Source organism: Marmota marmota, unplaced genomic scaffold (genome assembly GCF_001458135.2).
Source record: "Marmota marmota marmota unplaced genomic scaffold, marMar, whole genome shotgun sequence".
Lineage (NCBI taxonomy): Eukaryota > Metazoa > Chordata > Mammalia > Rodentia > Sciuridae > Marmota > Marmota marmota.
The window spans coordinates 4,519,113-4,540,039 of NW_026000101.1; the positions used below are offsets into that span (position 1 = coordinate 4,519,113).

The 20,927-nt window shown below is 46.2% G+C and overlaps 1 protein-coding gene across 1 annotated transcript in view; it reads left to right on the top strand.

The window, feature by feature from the left end:
• Epb41l4b (erythrocyte membrane protein band 4.1 like 4B) overlaps positions 1–20,927 on the top strand; it is a 134,725-nt gene that overhangs the window by 47,757 nt on the left and 66,041 nt on the right. Inside the window, exons 3-14 of the mRNA XM_048783235.1 lie at positions 658–700; positions 1,525–1,603; positions 3,603–3,647; positions 5,447–5,499; positions 10,257–10,377; positions 11,826–11,913; positions 12,074–12,162; positions 12,462–12,531; positions 12,625–12,794; positions 14,985–15,094; positions 17,010–17,040; positions 20,328–20,361. Coding sequence (XP_048639192.1) covers positions 694–700; positions 1,525–1,603; positions 3,603–3,647; positions 5,447–5,499; positions 10,257–10,377; positions 11,826–11,913; positions 12,074–12,162; positions 12,462–12,531; positions 12,625–12,794; positions 14,985–15,094; positions 17,010–17,040; positions 20,328–20,361 — 897 coding nt within the window. The 5' untranslated portion in view covers positions 658–693. The remainder of the gene's footprint in view (positions 1–657; positions 701–1,524; positions 1,604–3,602; positions 3,648–5,446; positions 5,500–10,256; positions 10,378–11,825; positions 11,914–12,073; positions 12,163–12,461; positions 12,532–12,624; positions 12,795–14,984; positions 15,095–17,009; positions 17,041–20,327; positions 20,362–20,927) is intronic.

Sequence of the window (20,927 nt, forward strand, 5' to 3'; positions counted from 1 at the left end):
ACCTTTATTTGAAGAAAATGTTTTTGCAATCTTTAGATGAGAATTGAAGTAGTTCTTCTGGTAAAAACGAGAAGTGGAAATTCTGTCATTGGCCCCAGCAAAATCATCTTAGGCAGATTCCTGCCTGTCTTTCCATCTGTGGTGTGGGTTGATTTCCTGGACAAAGAATAAAGAGACTGTGAACTTTGGTTCTCGAATTTCAAAGTTTAGGGTGACAGAACTCCAAGGCTGAGGTATGAAGGGGGATTATCTGCATTGTAGCTTGTACTTTTCTCCAGATTAATGGAGACATGGAATTATTGGAGAAGATGATAATGTGAAACACTCAAGGAAAAGGCAGTCAGTTGGTGGTTCCTTGCATTCGAAGGGACTTTACAGATCAGTGAAGTAAGGGGTTCTAAGTGCTTCCAGGTACCTCTTTGAAAGGCTGATGAAACCTGTGAGCTTCCTTACTGAATAATGCCCTTGGGTGCACAAGTGCAAAGTTTTCAATTCCACATCAAACAGATTGTAGATCCCCACCAAAGAACTCATGGCCTGACCGAGCCCCTGGTTTGGGAGGGTAGAACTGCCAGGTTTGTAAAGGGGGGTAACTAGGAGAGCTTATAACCCTGTCGATGAACTGCTCCTAAATGAAAACCTTTTCTTTTCTTTCAGCACTGGCTGGATCATTCCAAACCCATAAAAAAGCAGATGAAAAGTAAGTAAACAGAATTTAGCCTTCTTGTGTATTCCTTTAATTTGTGGATAAAGTCCTTTGCCAAAGTTTTGAGGGTCTTAAGTATTCATTGTAACTGGGAAGCCTTTTTTAAATTTTTTTAAGAAGGGATTTTAAATGGATGATTCTTAGTTTCTTAAAGCCGGCCAAAGATGAGAGCTTAACATTTGAATTTGAGTTTTTAGTGAATGTTTAAAACCCAGCTATGTTCTCATTTGAAATCAGACACCTCTGCCAGTGAGAACTGATTAATGTGCTGTTCAGAAATGTGACGTTGCACCTGCTATATTCACTTCCTAATGAGTTATAAAGCAGGCTTGTCGAGTGGGCGGGCTCTTGGGGAGTGGGGTCCAGCTCACTCCTTTACAGGTGTGGTACCCATTTCTCTATGCTGTTTATGCTTGGGGCATTTAAAGAAATCTTTATTCTCTTAAAAATGCTGTAAGGTATTTCTTTATTTTCAGACAGCAGAACACTTTCCTTTAGCCCACTTTGTACTTTGTAGAAACATAGGCTATCAGTTTGGAGCCTCTCGGTATCAGAGGTAAAAGTAAAATGCCAACTCTTCGTAATTCATCTGGAGCCTTATGGTTTTCTGCCAGAATGAGGTTACCAGCTAAACTATCCTAGGCAACACGGAAGGCCATTTTGGTTTTCCAGACTGGGATTGAAAAGAATGTACTGGTATTGTGTGCCCAGTTGTGCCCTCCACGTAGAGTGGCGAAAGTGCTGTAGATTTAACGTGTTTTTCCTTTTTTCCATTCTGTGGGGAAAACATCTTCAACCCTCCGTCTCCAAATGTTTAGTTGGACCTGCTTATGCATTGCACTTTCGAGTTAAATACTATTCCTCAGAACCGAACAATCTTCGAGAAGAGTTTACAAGGTAGGACATAATGCAGAAGGTTCTGCCCCGTAACGCTGGCCTCACGTAGAATTTGTAGGTCTTCTAAGTCATGGGTGTGCCTCTCTTTCCATCCACTTTCTGTACTTCTGAGCATGGGTTATTAGCATTTTCCCCTGGGATTTCTGTATTCTGTTGAAAATCCACAACTTTGCTTCATTTGATATTTTTTTCGTTAATAGAAATTAGACTTATTTGTTTTCTCAGGCCACGGGTAAAGCAAATTGTTGTTCCATGGAATTTTATTTCTGTCTCAGTGACAAAAAGGGAGAGCAAATACTGGGAGAATGCTTCTCAGTCCTTTTTGTTTTTAAGGGGCTGCAAAATAGTCCCTTGATGGTCACAGTGAAGGCTAATTCCCTTTAAAGCCTCCTGCCCTAATTATGGCAGAGTTCTTAGAATCCTTTCATGTCACCCTTCAGCCCCACTGAGTTCTTATGTATTGTGTCCGCCCGTGCATGTCTATCTCTTGGACTTCAGGAGCAGCGTAGAAGTCAAGAGAATGTACATAGTGAGGTGTTCCCCGCCAGCTACCCTTCCCTTGGTGAAATTCTCCACCAGCCTTCTGCTTTTGATATCCCAGAGTCTCCTTGTCCCTGTTTTTTGGGTGATGGATTATAGTGGTGACACATATGCAGCTGGGTGGTCCACGGTGATGGCCAGGAACATGGAGATGACTTCCTAAGTAGTGCTTTAAAGACTGACCAGTGGTCACCATTGCCCCACTGGATGGGCCAACTGAACTTGTGAAGTTAGGTTTTCCCAGGGGAATTGGAAGTTCTGGCCATGTCAGCGTGCGTGGTGTCTTCCCTTGATATGAATATCCAGTTAGTGTCCAGAATTTCACAGGTGAAGTTGATGATGATCAAGCACCTGTTGGGAAGCAGGAACATCCTGGAATGTACTAGAACCTGCAGTCGTTCCTCCCCCACCACTTGATTTCTGGGTCACCCACATTGTCCTATATTCATTCCACAGAAAGTGACAGCCCGCATTGTTTCCAAGGTTCATACAAATTAAATTACTGGAGTTTTGTTCCTCCTCAGAGCTCTTTGTGAAACATGCTGCTTCTCGCTGTCACCAAAGCCAGTGGTTTTTAAGCCAGGCTGTGTGAATCAGAAACACCTGGGAGGCTTTTGAACAAATCAGATTCCTGGGGACCACTCTTGCATGTAGGATTCCTGACTCCATAGGTATGGAGTAGAGCGTGGGCAGCTTTGGTTTTTACAAAGCGCTGCAAGTGGTACTGATGCCCACATCCTCCTGGTAAAAAACAAAACAAAACCTACTTAAGCCGTTGCATCTTTTTTTTTTTTTTTTTAACCTAAGTAAGCCTCACCTGTGTTATTGCTGCCTTCCTCATAATTTTTTGTTCTCCCTGTAACCCATTGCAGTCCAATTCCAGGATCTTTCTTGTGTGCGTGTGCTCACATATATGTGGGTGAGTGTATGTTTGTGTGCCTGTTTTTTTGTTTGTTTGTTTGTTTTTAAGACAGTCTGCAGTTAGACTGCATCAGGAAGCAAAGCTCAGGCTGTTGATCACAGAATCCAGTCAGCTGCAAACTTGTTGATGTGATTCTGGAATCTGCCAGGTGGAGTTGGCCCAGGCCTAATCCAGTGGCTCCCCCTGCCTGTGTTAGTGGACACATCGCGTGCCTGTGTTCCAAGTTCCATGGGCCTGTTTGGATCCTTTCTCAAGCATCAGAGGGGTTGTGGAGGCCTCATGGGACAGCTCACTGTTCCATGTTCCACCTCACAAGTATCTTGTGGACTCCCTACATGCACTACCTAGATAGGTTCTGGGATGTCTTCATGGAGCCAGGAGGAAATGCTTCCACCCAAGTTCTCATTTCATCTGGACTCCCTTTGGACAATGCAAAACCCCAGGCGGTGTGCAGGGTGGGATCTATGATGGGAAGCTGGGGATTGGAGGTGGCTGGGAAAGAGTTACCCTCTGTTGACTTTTGTATATGTTTGTCAGGTACCTGTTTGTTTTACAACTCAGGCATGACATTCTCTCTGGAAAGTAAGTATGCTTTTGTTCTAACTCTTCACCCAGGATAGATCATGATGTATTTCAAAATATTTCACTGTTTTAACTCTTTTACCCTTGTTCCCTTTTCAAAATTCAAAAAAAAAAAAAGTGCACCAGGCATTGTAAAGTGAGTCTAATACTTGTATCACTGTCATTATCATCTTATTTTAAATGATTACTATATGGCTTGAAGCATTTCCAAGAGCATTTAATATCTTAAGTGATGTGTATTTGGGAATAATTCACTCCCTGATCACATCACTGCCCATTCATAATGGCTTTTTGTCGTATTTGCAAGCAAGATACGTTATTAGTATGTATACACGTACAAGTATTTGGGTAGTCAAAAAGTTTCATTCGTCACCATCCACATTGAAGTCATGGAAAGAGGTTGAGTTCTGATTTGAATAGAAAGAGGCTTAGCCATCTCATCTCATTTCCTTTCCCATCTTAAAAATGGTTTTTAAATACTAGGCTTCTGGCTATGCACAATGATTATGAGCACAAGAAGCATTAGTTTGAAGTGGTTGATTTCGCATGCAATATTGGTTTATTTTAAAGATAAGATATTTAAACAGTCATAGCTTTTACAATGTCATTTTTCAGCATAGGTATTAAATATTTTCTATTACATGAAAAACTAAGGCTGTATTGAGTCTGAGAAGTAATACCTGATGTTACTGACAAGAGTCCATTCTGATTCTGAATGTAAGCCAAAGGAAATTTAAAATGTAATTTTGGAATTTGCAAACTCAATAGAATATGCATTATAAAAATTTCAATGAAATATCCTCTGTAGAATGAGTTGATTGTACAGTGTATACATTTGCCTTATTCAGCCATGCAATACAGACCTTTGGTTGGCATAAGTGTTATGAGTGTGTGTGTATTTTTATCTCTTTCTCCATACTGTGCTCCTTATACTTAAGGCCTTGTGACTGTAGAAATTGTCTTTAGTTTAGAAAAATATTAATGGAAGCACCCTGCATTTGTACAGTACTTTTCAGTTTGCATGCACTTCTGCCTGATTTGCTATACTTCAAAGCAGGACGAGGTTCTAGTCCTGATTGGATGACCTTGGGCAAGACCCCTGAATACTTACTTCCTGATCTGTGAAATGGGAGATGGGGGACACTGGTCATACAAACTTGATGCATTGACCAGCTCAAATAATGTACATGAAAAGGCTTCAAAAACTATGAAGTGCTATACCAATGTATGCCATTATTATTTTTCTAACTGACTTTGAAATTATAAGTATGAATGAGATTGCCAGATTGGCATTAACACTTTTCTGTGGCTGTGCCTCAGTTATCCTGGCTAGAATCTAGCTGAGTGCACCCAGTATTAATTAGATATGGTGTCTGTGTGTTTACTGTTAACACTGCAACCTTGTTTCAAGAAAGATTTAAGACAGCTTGAAAAGATGCATGTACTTTATTGATACGACAAAATAAGTTTTAAAATAATAAGGCAAAGCAGAGGCTTTTCATTCATTTCCAAACTTCCCCATTCTGGCCAAATTCAGTCAAGTTGCCCATGTGATTGATGAAAAGTAGACCTAGAATGGGTTATTTTACCATATGATGAGAACTGACTTTGGGAACTTTGTAGTTTAAGTCAGTTTGCATTCTTTAATACAGAGAGCAAAAATATAAACTGAGAACAAAAATCATTGCCTAGATATCACTGCTTTTTGAAGAATGGCTTTCCCAGAATATTATATAGTTACGGGTACATAGCTTCATATTTAGAATTGATTTCTTTTCTTTCTTTTTTTTTTTTTCAAGATTGAAATGCCCCTATGAAACGGCTGTGGAATTAGCTGCCCTCTGTCTGCAAGGTACATTAATCTTTAGTAGTAATTAGCATTTTAATGTTATTACTTTTCATTTCAACAAATGAGTGTCTGTTGTGTGCTAGGTCCAGTGCTCTACTTTGCCCCAGGATATAAATGAATATGACATGGTCTCTGTCCCCAGGTAGCTTGCAGTCCAGTGAGGGAGGCAGATGCAGGAGACAGAGCGGTTCCACCAGGAGCAAAGACACGTGGGACACTCGGAAGAGGCAGGGCCACAGGGTTACGTGGAGAGGGAGATGACTCAAGGAACCAAGGCATGAAACAAAGGGCAGAGAGGGGCTGGGGTGTAGCTCAGTGGTAGAGCGTGTCCCTAGCATGCACACGACCCTGGGATCCATCCCCAGCACCCCCCCACACACACACAAAAAGAAGCATTAGCCCAGTGAGGAAGTAGCAAGTGTTGAATGATATGGCAGAGAGGGGTCAGGATGGCCTCAGACCCCACTTAAAAAGCATGAACTGCATGCCCCGCTGGCTATAGGGGAGAGGGGTTGGAGTGGGACCAAGACCATGGCTGAGATGCAGTGAGGGGTGCTGCTGTAATAGGGAGATGAATAGGGCCAGTGGTTATGCGTGTACCCCAAAAGCCAGCCTTGGTAGTACAGGAGGGCAGACCTGGTGATTAGACTTGGGTGTTGAGAGAGGAGTCAGAGAGCTGAGTCACAGGCTGCTTCCCAGGGTGGGCGGCGGCAGTGGTGAGCAGTTGAGGAAGAGCTAGGCTCCCGTGGAGGAGACAGCCTGCATAGGACCCCTGGGCCTAGAGGTGCCGGAAGCAGCAGCAGTGTCTCCGAGTCTGAATGTGGCTCTTGCACAGGTCAGGCTGGAAGCGTTGCTGCAGGTCATTGGCACACGGGCAGAACTGAACAGCAAGACGTCTGCCTGCTAGATTGTCAGCATGGGCTGTTCATCCCTGGGGTGTATTGGCAGATCATGATTTAAAATGCCTAAGAAGCACTTGCTAAAGTCCCTAGCGCTAATTAAGAGAAGACTAATGTGTAGCTGCATATGTGGGGGATTTCATTAGCACATCAGATAGATATATGGCGTGGACTCGTTGATCAGTGTGTTTGTGGGCTTCTATTGGAGGATGAATTATGATGTGTTCATTCATAATTAGTATTTGTGAATACCATAACAGGACTTGGCTTCCCTCTTTTGTATTCTACCAATTTTTAAAAGTTAATCGAAGAAGTTTTTTTTTTTGTTGTTCAAATTATAAAATTAGTACGCTTATTAAAAGGCAGATAGAAAAGGAAATAACCCCCTGTCCGGCCACCCACAGGTCACCAGAGTTTCTATGAGTTTTAAGTGGATTTTTAAGAAATGTAAGTCTGATCAGTCCTATACACATTTTCTGTATTTTTTTTACTCTGTATTTCTAAAGTTTTTTTTAAATATATATATATTTTCAGTTGTAGGTGGACACAGTACCTTTATTTTATTTTTACGTGGTGCTGAGGATCAAACCCAGTGTGTCAAGCATGTTAGGTGATCGCTCTACCACCTAGTCACAACCCCAGCCCTTTACTCTGTATTTTTAGTGCATTTTGCCATGTTTACACTCAAAGGTAGGAAGCTCTGTTCCTGGGTCATCTCACATCCTACTTCTAATGGGGCTTGACATGTGGCGGACAGATACTCACTGAGTGCAGAGTGATTTGAAGGAACACAGCTGGAGAGACCCCATTTTGAAGGGGTACCTCCCGTGTGGTCTGCCAGCACTGGTAGTAGAGGTGACGATAGTGTCATTCATAGCCATGATGGATCAGGTCCTCGGAGACCGCCACAGGATATGTGTGGCTTGGGGAGTGTCAACAGCCTGTCAGCTCTGGCCAGGGACAGACTTCACCAGCGTAGCCTGTGGCCTTCTTTCCCCTGAGAGCTGAGCTGTCCCATCAGGCTCGGCAGCCCAGCAGGAGGTGTCAGGGTGTTGTTGGTGAAATTAAAGCATCATGTCAGGCCTGCAGGTTTTCTCCTCAGGCCACTGGCACGATGTTGTAGCTTGCATACTGTCCTGAATGATTAGAGGCCTGGGCACACTCACAGCAGCACCATGCCCCCACCTCTGATGGAGGCAGCACAACACTCGGAGTCTGGCTCCAGCTGAACCCTCTGCCTTGCCCCAGCAGAGGCAGACGGAAGATCAGCTGCCCGTGAGCCTTTCTTGGAAAGATCACCCATTTGAGCTGGAGCCATAACATTAGTATAATTTAAGATGCAATCATTCTGTCAGTTTCAAGTAAAAAGACTTGGAAGATGTAGACACACACGGGAAAGCCCTTGTCACATCTGTCCCCGAGCCTCTCCCCCACCCCATCTCCTGCTGGCTGCTTCAGCCTAGCAGTTTGTCCTGGGCTCTGATCACTCAAGCAACTCCGTGGGTCTGAGTCAAATGAAGGGTTGTGTTTCCTCCCCCGTGTGAGCTTTGAAGACATGTCTTGCCACCGTTGTCCTTGTATCAGTGGTACCTCCTGAGTTGTGATACAGTGGCCCTGCACGGAGGCTTGTGTTCCTTGGGGAATAATTTTGTGGTAGACTTGAAAATTAATCCAAGTAAAAGGAACAAAACAACAACAAAAAAAAAGGAATGGAGGAAGATGAATAAGACAGTCATGTTTTGTTTGCCTGTGGTCTTTTCTGGTCCTTATTGGAACAATTCCCATTTTTCAGTTAAGGCTCAGAGACCCAGAGAGGTTAAGTGACTTGCCTGAGGTCACATAGCTAGTATATGGTGGATTTGGGATTCAAGCTCTCCTATGTCTGGACTGTGCCCATGACCCTCCACCCTTCTTGGAGCTGGAGGCTCGCTGCAGAGTCTGGAGCCTAGTGAGGTGTCAAGTTCTACCAGATTCTTGAAAGGCAGACATGCTACCTCCAAATAGCACCAAGCACTCAGGCCTGCTATAGTGCAATAAGGGTGAGGTCGGATGCTGGCCCCATGCCTAGTCTGAGCACAGCCGGGAGACCTTGTCATTGGCTTCTCTCTGGTGCTCAGTGATGTCAGTAGCACAGTTAGTCCCGTCCCATCTGCAGTACCACTAGACACAGGGCTCTGTTGCCTCATGTTGGCCAGTAGGTGCAGGAAAGGGCAGTTGATGACAAGGGAGTCTTTCTAGACCACACAGCCCCTCTGGATGTCCAGGGACCTGGTTTCATAGCAGCCTCTTGGACAGAGGTCAGTGGTGGACTCCAGCAGTGGGGAACCAAGCTCTACCCTTTTGGGGCAAATAGTGTTTCCAGAGCAGTCTTCATCTGTGCCTTTACCCAAGGTACCAAGGGCTGCACTCCCTGACCAAGACTCTCCCGGGCCATGGACCTAGTGTGCAGGTGAGGGGCAGCAGGAGGGAGACCTTCCGCAGGCCCTGGCCCATGTACAAGCTTCTTGTACAAGCTTCTTGTACAAGCTCCTCACTGTCCATCTGAGTTTGGTATCACTGCTTCCTTGGTGTAGACAAGAGTATTTTTTCTACTCTGAAAGGCAGCTGGAGTCCCTCCCCGGAAGAGAGAATGTGGGATTGGGCTCTCAGAAGCCCATGCTGTCTGGGCGTGGCCTAATAGGTGATGGACAGGATTGCTGGGTACGAAGTGAGTTGCTGTCCCTGGACTGTTCGGGCACCTAGGCCTGCTTTGGTCTGTTGGTGAAGTTGGTGTGTGAAGCAGAGGTTCTCAAGAACATGTTCCAGGTCATCCACATCAGCATCACCTGGGAAATGCAAATTCTGGGCCTCCTTCCAGACCTACAGAGACTCTGGGTGTGGGGCCAGCCGTGTAGGTTTTACGAGCTCACCAGGCGATTCTGATGCACCTTCAAGTTCCAAAACTGTTGGAGATCAGTACTTTCCCAAGGGAAGTGTGCATGGGTCCTCTAGGCCTCTTGGGACAAGGCGGGCTTTGCCTCGGTCGTTTCGGGGTGGGGCCTGGGGGTGTGCATTTCACACAAACGGGCTGTGCTGCTGGTCTTTGGACCATACTCTGTGTTGCCAGGAATTGGAGGAAACTGAAGGCGTCCTTTTTATTCTGGGGTCTGCAGAGGCTGGGTGGGGAGAGGTGACTTTCTCATTTATGCCTGGAGGGACAAAGCCACCTGTGTCCTCGGGGCCTCCATTCTGTGGCAAGAGCAAGGACCATGCAGCACGCTTTGGGCTTTCTGCTGGCATCGCTGCCTCTGCTGCTTCCCTTTCTGCACAGCCGCCTCCCCCCCAGGTTCTGCCCACTTTGCTGCAGTTGCTCCTGCAGCCATCGCACTGCCTCTCCCTCCCCCCTTCCCTCCTTGTTTTCTCCCTCAGATTCTGTATGTACCAGATTCTTGATCCGTTCTCTCCAGCACTGCAGGCCCTGAAGCGCTGCTCTCACCTGCCCTTAACAAGCACCTTGTGCCGTGGATATTGCTGGGCAGATCCTCATTCCCTACAATTGGCTTTTATTGCAAATGCGGGGCTCCGCCACTTCTCAGGGAAAATGCAATCAGGGCCTCCCTGGATGGGAGAAATAGTCAGGGAAAAGAGTAATAACCAAGATGATGGTGTATCACCCCATGGGGAGGGCATCGGAATGATTCTTGGGGACTTTGAGTGTACATATGACTACCAAGTGAGGCCTCAGTCCTCCTGAGAGGAGAGAGTTATACCTCAGGGGGTACTTGTGCTTCGTAATCATGCAAAATGCCTTTGGACTTGGCTGCAGCAATAACTGGAAGTATTCACTGTCTCCTCTTTTCCTCCCTTTTATGAACCTTGCAGCAGAGCTTGGGGAGTGCGAACTTCCGGAACACACACCAGAGCTTGTGTCTGAGTTTCGGTTCATTCCAAATCAGACAGAAGCGATGGAATTTGATATCTTCCAGAGATGGAAAGAGTGCAGGTACCATGATGCGCCCCTCTAGCATTCTGACCTGTTTATTCATCTTGTCCTGTGTGTGTGTGTGTGTCGGACTCTCTTGTCCACTGTAGAATCGCTTAGTTGATGGCCATGAGACAGCAAGCAGCTCCTGTTCTGCTGTGCTTCCTCCACACCTGTGTTCCCAGGGGCCCCCGTGTCATCTCTTTTCTGAGAGAGATGCAGCAAGAACCAAACCATAGTCTCTCTCTCCCTCTGAAGTAGAGGTTTGCTTGATGTTGCCAAGAGTGCCACCACCAACCTGGCGGCACCCCAAGTGTGCCCAGCAAGATGGCAATGCCCCCCACACACACTCTCACACACCTTGGTCACTGGTGACCCTGACCTGAACCTTCTAGAGCAAACCTTTTAAAAACACGAGTGGAGCATCCCTACTCTGAAAGACCCAACTATGAAACTTTTTGATCACCAACATGACACCTTGGAAAAATTCCACACCTGACTTCATGGGACAAGGCACAGTCAAAATGCAGGAACAATAAAAACAGTGTTTAAAATTACCTTCAGGCTATGTGCATAGTATGTATATGAAACATAAATGAACTTCATGTCTAGACTTGGGTCCCCTCCCCAAGATATCTCCTCACCTATATGCAAGCTTTCCAGAATCTGCACATGTCTGAGATCGGAAACCCTTGCGACCTTGCGTGTTTCAGATGAGCAGTGTCCAGTCTTGTAGTCCTGTCATGTAGGAGTCCCTGCAGTTGAGACTGTGTGCTGTGCTGTGTAGTATTTCAGGAAGTGTGGCCTCACACCTAAAGCCGGCCATGTCATTTATGTCTTTGGTTCCTCCCCGGCAGCCCCTGCCCTGATCCAACATGGTTGAACCCCACTCAGTCATTTCCCTGGGGTCCTTCCTTCCTCCCCACCATCCCTGCTTTCCCCCATACCACCCTGTTGCTCGCAGACCTGAAACTTAGTATGGCCCCCTGTATGTAGCCCCTCGTGAAAAGTCCGGTGACTTTATTGTTGTTGGTAATGGAAGGTGACATGAGTGCAATCTCATTGTATCATTGACGCAGGTTAGAACTGTGTGGCTCTGGAGTCCTCCCACCACCCACCCCCTCACACACCCGTACAGCCTCCCGCCCTGCAGGAAGCCCTTGGCAGCAGCCTGTTGTGTGTCCTTCCCACCCCTTTCCTTTGTGTTTAAATATATATTTCTACACCAAAAAAACAAAACAAAACAAAACAAAACCGTGGTCCTGTTTTCTAAAGTGACCCCCTTATAAGCACTGTCCTCTGATCTTCCTATTCAGTAACAGTATGTTCTTGGAGATCTTTTCGATCAGTAGAACTGGCGCCCCCCCTTGCTGTCATTGCTGTGTGACCTTGCACAGTGTGGAGTGCCCTCCAGAACCCCGTGGGTGTGAGAGTCCCCATTTACGTGTGTTTCTGTTGGTTTTTCTAAGGGGAAAGAGCCCTGCCCAGGCGGAACTCTCCTATCTGAATAAAGCGAAGTGGCTGGAAATGTATGGGGTAGACATGCACATTGTCAGGGTAAGGACTGCCGCGTTTGAGTCGTTTGCTTTTGCTATTACTGAAAAGTATGTAAACGGTGTGTCAACAAAGTAACTTGTGGTGAGGGAACTGTTTTTGCATTCTGCTCTGTGACGACCTGTTAGAACCCTCTACCGATTGTCACTTCGTTTGTTTGTAGGGAAGAGATGGCTGTGAATATTCTCTTGGACTGACCCCGACAGGCATATTAATCTTTGAAGGAGCTAACAAAATAGGCTTATTCTTTTGGTAATTTAGTTTTGTCTAATATTAAAATGTCTTTTCCTATTTTGTGGTGGAGTCTATGTGATGGATGATTATGGAGGGATATACAACACCCAGATTTGTTTTTAAAATCACACCATCCTTTTCTCATTGTGGGGGTGTGGCAATGACCCTGAAACCTCTGGATAATCACATGTAAATGAATGAATGATTTTTTTTTTTCTTAGCCAATCTAAGCTTTAAAAGTAGAAAGGAAACTGCTGTTTGATGTGTAGATCATTTTACCGCAGACTGCTTTTTTAAAATGCTTTCTCTCTGATCAGGCCTAAAATTACCAAAATGGATTTTAAAAAGAGCAAACTGACACTCGTGGTGGTGGAGGATGATGACCAGGTAGGCCTTGCTCCCCATCGGTCTTCCTTGCTGTGAACAGCCCTGCTTTGATGTGACAGATGCCCCATCGGGACCCTGTGCTTGCTCTCTCAGGGCCGTGAGCAAGAGCACACCTTTGTGTTCCGGTTGGACAGTGCCCGGACCTGCAAGCATCTGTGGAAGTGTGCTGTGGAGCACCACGCCTTCTTCCGCCTGCGCACGCCGGGAAACAGCAAGTCCGCCAGATCGGACTTCATCAGGCTGGGCTCCCGCTTCAGGTTCAGGTGGGGCCGCCTTGTGATGTGGGTGAGGTGTTTCAAAGGAAGGCAGCTGCTTTCCTTTGTGAACCCAGCAATTTGGGTCATCATAGGTCCCATCTCCACTTCCTTCCTAAGCTCTGACCATCAGGTGAGCCATTTAAGCTCTTTTGGCCTCATTGATAAAATGGAACTAAAGCGGGTTGAAGATCCCTTATCCAAAATGCTTGGGGGAAAAAAGAAAGAAAGAAAAAAAAAAAATGCTTGGGACCAGAAAGGTAGATTTTGGAGCTTTTCAGATTTTGGAATATTTGCCTATTTGAGTTTGCAGATATTTGAGTCTCAACACTCAAAAAGTTGGGAATTTGGGAGCACTTTGGATTTTTGAATTAGGAATGCTCGACCTGTAGTAACAAAATTATTCGTAGCTGGCCTGCAATTAGAGCTACGCTGTCCAGTATAGTAGCCACTAGCTACGTGGAGCTATTTCAATTAATGGATAGTTAATAAACTTTAAAATGTAGTTCCTTGGCCTCACCAGCCACATGTGAGGTGCTTGGTAGCCTCATGGCAATAGTGGCTACTTATTGGGCAGGGCTGACTGGGCATAGCGTCATTGTTCACAGTTCTTTTGGACAGCACTATGCTAGAACTCTTCATGTATCCACACTTACTCATTGCAGCAGCCTTAATAATGAGGCAGATTGGCTATCCCCAGTTTTTAGACAAGGAAACCAGGGCTCAAACTCCCACATAAACACGGTAGTGCAGACTCTCGACCTGACAATGCAGTTCTTATATCTCCAACCCCTAGTAGCAATCTTTCTTTCCCCTGCCAATGTCAAGAAACTTGGTTATGATTAAGAATGAAAGCAGATGTCTGTATGTGTGTGTCTCCATCTCCCGTAGGGTCGTCTCAGTAAATATTAGAATCTGACAAGAGCCTGAAGAAATAGAGAGCTTATTCTGATATATTTTTACTTACGATTCTAAGACCATGTCTTTCTCTAAGTGCATGAAAACTCCCTGGGGTTTGTTAAAAAGGAGAATGTATGGCCTTACCGAGACCTTTGTTGTCAGCCTGTGAGCGTGCACACCTCTGTGTGAGGCCTTGGAATGTGCATTTTCAATGTGCTCCCAGGGTTGACTTTTGAGACACATGTGTAGGTCTGAGAACCTCAGTGATGAGATATAAAACTTCACATGGTTTCATAACCTCTACCCACACATGGCATGTCCCTGAACTCTGTTTAAAATGCCAAAAGATTTGCTCATTTCAGATTTATCTACGGTGCAAGGAAACGGCTGTGCACTTCTGTTTAAAGAATTATTTTGTTTGAATGTATTTTTAAATGCTCCAAGAGGAGGGGAAAAAAATAAAAAGACCAAGTCCTTTTGAGAAAGAATCGAATCACAGGGCTCTTGGAGGATGGAAATGTCAGATGGCAGAGGCTCCGCAGAGCTGCTCCGTGGTCTGCTGGGGTGGGGGGTGGGGAGGGCAGTGAGGAGCGGGGGTGGTTGCCAAGCAGGCTTGCTCCCTCCTGGGAGGAAACTCCCCCAGAATTTGGCCTGTACCTAGTGTCCTCTGGTTTTCAAGGAGAACTGTAGAAGGAAGGGAAGCTTTGAGATGAGGTTGCCCCTTGGAGACACGCAGAGCAGGTGGTGTGTGTCTCCTTCCATCTGATAAATCATAAACCAGTAGCAGCTGGAATGAAGCCATGATGGTAGATCAGCAGAGTACAGCTATCCCTCCTGGAAGCTGCAGCCAAAGTCATCGAATCCCAGAAAGCCCTGGTGAGATAAATACTGTTTCCCGTGGCATGGCAAGAGAAGCCAAGGTACAGTGAAGGGGTCATTGGTAACAGCCTTCTAAAAGATGAGTTAAATGTCTACACAGCATGTTCCATTGAAAGGGTGTTTTGTGTGCTAATCAACATTCTCTTAGCCAATGTTCCAGGTACTCAGATCTGCTTGGTTTGTGTAGCCAAGTGGCTGGTACTTAAATTGCAGGTTTTATCCTTTGATAGAGATACCTTCCCCTGTCACAGAGCCTGGATTTGGCAAATGTGATTTTGTTTCCAAATAGAAAGCTTAAACTTAGTGTATCTTTCCCAGGAAAGTATAGTGGTGTCCTTGAATATACAAACTCACTTCCAAATGTGTATGGTGTGCTGAGATTCTGATAATGGTAACATGTAAACAAATGTTCATTCCCAGTGGGCGGACGGAGTATCAAGCTACGCACGGCGCCCGTTTACGAAGAACCAGCACCTTCGAGAGGAAGCCCAGTAAACGCTACCCATCCCGGAGACATTCTACCTTCAAAGGTTCTGCAATTTTATTCTGTCTCGGCATTTTACAGCGCAGCTCAGTGGGTCAAGCCCTGAGGAGCTGGCTCCAGCAGCCTGAGAGGAACTTGCTGCAGTTCTGCTCTATCATCCTGAAACCTTTCAAAGAGGTCCCGGGCCGTTCTCTGGGTGGGGTCAGGGCTTCTGCTGTCCTACAGTCTTTAGCCACCCCCTTGCACATGCCCACTTGCTCTCCCCCAAGTCCATCATTCTTTTTGTGTGCCTCTCTGCTTCTTTTAGACCTGGGACCTCAGCAGTATGACAGGTCACCTGTCTTGTTTATAGAAGGTGCTGTGTCCCTTCTCGCCACCATCTTGTCATGTCTGGTGGGGATACCAGGTTCTTATTAACCAAAATTTAACTGCATGGAGTAGATGCAGAACTTGGAGAGACTTGGCTCAGGTGCCTACAGTCAGTCAAGGCCCACCCTATTCTTGAATGTAACCAGGTCCTGGGATGCTGCCCCTTCCCCTCCCTAGACCCCCCCACCTGAACCTTGTCTGTCCCTTACTGCTGTGGCTCACACCTGCATGAGGCCAAGAACCGGGAGGTGCTCAGTCAATGAACAAGCAAGCCAGCTTATTCTGTTTGAGCCAGGCTTCACCGCCTATCTAATAGCTCCTTCCTCCCCACTGATTGCTCCTCCATCGGGGACACCCAAGTTAGTGCTCAGCGGTGGCTCTTTTAAAGCAGCAGGGCCTCGGCACTCCCAGCCCCACCCCTTCTCTCTACCCTTTACTCGTTGTGGCCATTCTGTGAGTTTCTCTTCCACAGCTCAGGACTTAGTGGGCCTCCAGGGAACCCAGCTTCTCTACTTGCCCCTTCTGGAATCTTTAACTTTCATTACTCCACCTTCCTTCCATCGCCTTCCTGTATGAACCAACATCACAGTAATCATGGCAGCCACAAACTCTCAGTCATTCTCAGCTGTTTTAGTGGAACAAAAATGCCCACCACCCAGAGAACATGGCATCGCTTTCTAGAAAGGCCAGAGGATGGGAGCATGTCCAGAGAAGGGTTATGAGTTAACACAGTGATTGTAGCAACTGCGGAGTGTCTGAGGTAGGGAGGGAGAATTCGCAGCTCCAAGGACTGCTGCTACCTGCACAAGCAGGATCATGTCTGCATGTTTGATTCATTGGGTCACAGTTGTCAAAAGCAGCAGAATTTTCCAAAGATAAAAATTATTTATTTGAGACAGTAGTGAGGTCCCTGTCCCTTTGTGTGTGCACAAAAGGAACAAGCCTTGAGCCCTGGTGTGGCTATCTTGACCCCACCAGATGGCCTGGAGCTCTTCCAGAATCCTGGTCCTGTGATCACCTCCCACGCTCCTTCCTGGTCTCCAGCTCTTTTTCTCCCCCTTTATTTTACAGACTTTTTTTTCCCCCTAGCCAGAGCTGCATCCTTCTTAAAGCAAAATTGGAAGAAAAAATAGAGTGTAGATGAATAAGCTCCAACTCAGGCCCTGTGTCCATATCATGTGGACTCTGACCCCACCCCAGTCAGAAAAGTCTGCCCTGGTTTCCTCAAGTGCGGATACCTCTGGAATTTCCTCCTTTATCTCCTTGTGCTGATTTTACTTCTCTGTGCTTCTTGTCTCTGTCTCAAAACCATGAGCTCCTGGGCTGTTTGGTGTCCACAATGCAGCTTGCCCAGCCCTGGGAACCTGCTCAGGGAAGGGCTGCTGCAGGCACGGAAGGAAGGGGCAGAGTGCATTGAAGAGAGGGGTGGCTCAAACTCTCTGGGAAGGAGAAATAGCCACAGTGCCTGTGACTTGGACTGGGCTGGGGACCGGCCTGTGACTAGAGAAGTCTGTCTTCCGGGCAGTGCCTGTCTGTGCCTGGTGAAATTGTAAAGCTCTCTAAGATGTCATAATTTAGTTTTTCCTTTCCAGCAAGCAACCCGGTGATCGCTGCTCAGCTCTGGTAAGTGAGCTCCCCACCTCGAGCACAGCTCTGCTCCCTGTGTATTGTGTTTATTTGCGATACTGACTTTCCCCTTAAAACAACAATTAAATCACAGTGAGTCACCTGTTAATATTTTTTTTTTTCCTTTTTCTGCTGCCTGGCTGTCCCATTCTCCTGGTTTTCAATAAGTACATGTTGGAATGTTCCAAGACAGTTTGTTTTTCTGGAAAACACAGGTGCTTGGTTTGAGAGGCGTTGTGCTTTGTTTTTTTATAACAGTGGACAAAAAAGGGGACAGGCATGTGTGGGGCACACTGTGCTGTGGTGTGGCAGCCAGTGATGGGGAAGGGAAGGCCGTGCTCCCAAGCAGGTGTCGGGTCTGCTCAGTGACCTGCAGGTGTGAGAGTCACACGTGGTAGGAGACATTAACCCATTCAGTGCAATTCCTGCAGGGAAAAAAAATTAGCATAAGACTGAAAATTTCCAGCACAACTTTCTATAAAGGGCAGATAGAAAGTGGTTTCTACTCTGCCAACTGTGTGCTGTCTTGTTACAACCATCTGGCTCTGCATGGGGGCAGCTATGACCATGTGACCAGACATAGCTGCATTCTAATAAAACGTTATTCACAAGCACTGCTCCAGATTCAGCCTATAGGCTGAATTCAGCCAGCTTGAAGCCCCTTCCCAACACAGGTGTTTCAGATCTTTCTATGTATTGGAATTATCTGGTGAGCTTGGAAGGGCACCCTTGGCTGGGCCAGGCCCTGGGCCAGGTAACCTACCTGTTTTTCAGTGCTCCCCAGGTGAGTCTAGTGTGCAGTTCAGGTGAGAGCTACTCACCTACCGGGCACATATGTCTTTCTCCTCTTATGAAACAACTTTATTTCCTGTGTGAGTTTGGATTTGCTGGTGGGACAGGTGTCATGGGGAGAGAACCACAGTTTCAGGTTGCTGAACTCTTGCTCCATCCACAGGTGGGTAGCCCGTTTTAGTTAGCCTGCCAGCCGCGGGACTCAAGGCTGCTGGGGAGAGTGGCCTTTGAGATGGGCCTGGCTTGACTTGCAGTGAACTCTCAGCTAGGACAGTGAGCAGATGTGGCGTGTGATGGGGCAGGTTGCTGCTGCCCTGGTTAGTGGCCAGAGCCCTGTCAAGGTCTCAGGAGCCCTCTCTCCCAGCACACTTCATGCTCTGGGACCTTGGTGTCCCCTTTCTGGTCCTCCTTTTTCTCATTTGCAATTGAGGAGGTTGGGCTAGATCAGCATTTTCCCAACTCTTTTAGACTCTGGACCCCACCCTCATACACACTCCAGAAAAAGCATAATGTAGAAGCCCAGTGAACAGAACAGACAAAAACAGCTGCTCTAGAGCAAGCTGAGTGGGAGAAACGGGGCAGGCCCTGCTGCTCATCTGCCTCCTCCCCTTACGTAGCTTCAAGGCACCATCAAGGATCCCTGGGTTTTCGAGGACAGAACCAACCCCTCGGATCACACAGCTGGGAGCTGTGCTCTGCTCCAAGCCATGCTTGCAGTGTGTTCTGCTGGGGCTCACGCATGCAGCCTCTTGCCTCTGGATTTTGTTCTCAGTATCTAATGAAGGGCTCGAGGGTCCTATTGAACTCCTCTGCATTGCCCCTGGCTCCCTGTGGTAGAGGGAGCATCTTGCACGGGTTAACGAGGGTCTGCAGGTGTGCCTGTGCCTACGGTCGTTCTGGCAGGAAGTAAGCTGGAAAACACTTGCACCCTTTGTAGCCAGTCTGGTGTCTCACTCTTGATTCTCAGGGCCTGTGAGTTGCAGCCGTTCTTTCCTTGGCTCTCTTAGGAGGTGATTGTTTGTTTGTATTTCCCTAATAAAATGACATTTTCCTCTTAGCGTCTAGTGGAGATTATATATTGGGAATGAAAACAAACTACCAAAAAAAAAAAAAAAAAAAACCTCCAAGAAAAAAAAAAAACAGTAAATATACCCTTTAGGAACAAATGAGCTAATAACCGCTGTTCACAGCTGTTCAATTGCTCTTCGCAGCCTGTGAGATCCCGGGGTGAGTGGGATTGCTATGGGAGCTACGTATGAAATTATGTTCTGGGCTGCAGAGGTGCTACCAGAAAAATAGCCCCTCGCAGACCACTTAACCTGCCTGATGAAGCCCAGCCCGCAGCGATCTGGCCCAGAGCCCAGCTCAGTGTACTAGTCCTCTCTGAAAACTGGAACACAGAGCCAGTTAGACCCCAGGCAAGACTCATAGCCAGGACACCTTCCCTGTCATTGTTGGAGAAGCAATAAACTTGATTTCAAGCACACCGCCCTAGCAACAGTGATTATCCAAGGATTGTGCCATGTTTCTGCGTTTCTGGCAGACTATGAGCTTGCATTTTTAAATACATTGCATTTGACACCAACCTTTTCTGTGTGCATGTGTGCACATACGTGTGTGTGTGTGTGTGTGTGTGTGTGTGTGTTTAGGGGGAGGCTCTCAGGGTAATTCTATTCAAAATGACATCAAAATAAGATGCATGAGCTCTAAATTTTTCCTTCGGCCTCTGAGAGCCAGCTTGGTTTAGTGGAGAGAAGACAGACTCTGGGATTGAGCAGATGTTCAGTCCAGCCCTGGTTCTGCCGCTGACTAGCCAGGTGACCCTGAGCAGGTTTCCTAATTCTCTGTTAGGCAACTGTTCCTTTATCTGTGAAATGAGGTGGAAGGAAACATAGTTGGCCTCACAGCCCTACTGGGTGGGTTAAATAATAACAGATGCAAAGTTCCCAGAAGCGCCTGTATGGAATGAGCATTCCACAGTGGTGCCCAGATCAGCAGCAGCTTAGCTAAGAGCAAGGGACCCACATGTGGCTGCCACCAGAATGCCATCTACCAGTGGTGGTAGATGTCCAGAAGTGGCTGGCCACTGTGCCTCCAGGGGGAGGCAGCTCTGTACGTCACTGTAGCTTCCTGGGACCACCCAGGACGGTCAGGGCAGCCTGCAAGGGGAACTGAAGTTACTTGGTTTGCAAAACTGAAAGGACTTCCTTTCTGCTACCAAAATGCGCTATCACAGCTGCGTTTGGAATATTACCAGTCTGTAATACTTAGGTAATTTTGGAATGTTACCTAAAGTGATGGATAAAGGTTGCTGTCTGTGGTTTGCCTGATTATATGTTCATTTAAGCATCCAATAACCAAGAAGAAATAGTGTGTGAACATTCCTAACAGAGCAGGGAGTACATAGGAGGGGCTTATGATTAAATAGGTCCCTAGTAATGCCACTTTACAACCTGTAAAGTTACAATGTTTCTTTTCCTTTTTCTTTTTAGCTCTAAAACAAATCCTGAAGTCCATAATTACCAGGTGAGATCCTACTTTTAAAGATCTTTCTAAATTTGCTATAATTATCATCATTATGTATATCATTAGATTTTGAAGAAATAATATGTTAAGTTTTTTTTCTGCCTTTTTTTTTTTTTTCTTGAGAAAACAGTAAGATAAACCTTCTTTCCTGGCCCCGCTTCCTCCTGGCCATCTGAACTGCCTGTTTTTCTTAACCTTGGCAGCTGGCAAGCCTCAGGGACATGAGCTTAAGTTTCTGGGTGGTCAAATGCAACCTCGTAGTGACATTCAAATAAGACAGCCTTTTGTTGAAGCATGTCCCAGGCCTGGGGAACACGAGTCCCTTGAGACGTTCCTCCAGAAGAGGATGCTTTGGTCAAATGTTTGGTAAATGTTGCTTCCTTCATTTGCCTTCTGGGATCTTAAGTGCCCATTGGGATGTAAAAATATGAAAAATCCTACAAGAAAGGCACATTTTATTTTATTTTTAAGATCTTTTTAAAGTTGTAGTTGGACCCAATACCTTTATTTTATTTATTTATTTTTATGTGGTGCTGAGGATCAAACCCAGTGCCCCGCACGTGCTA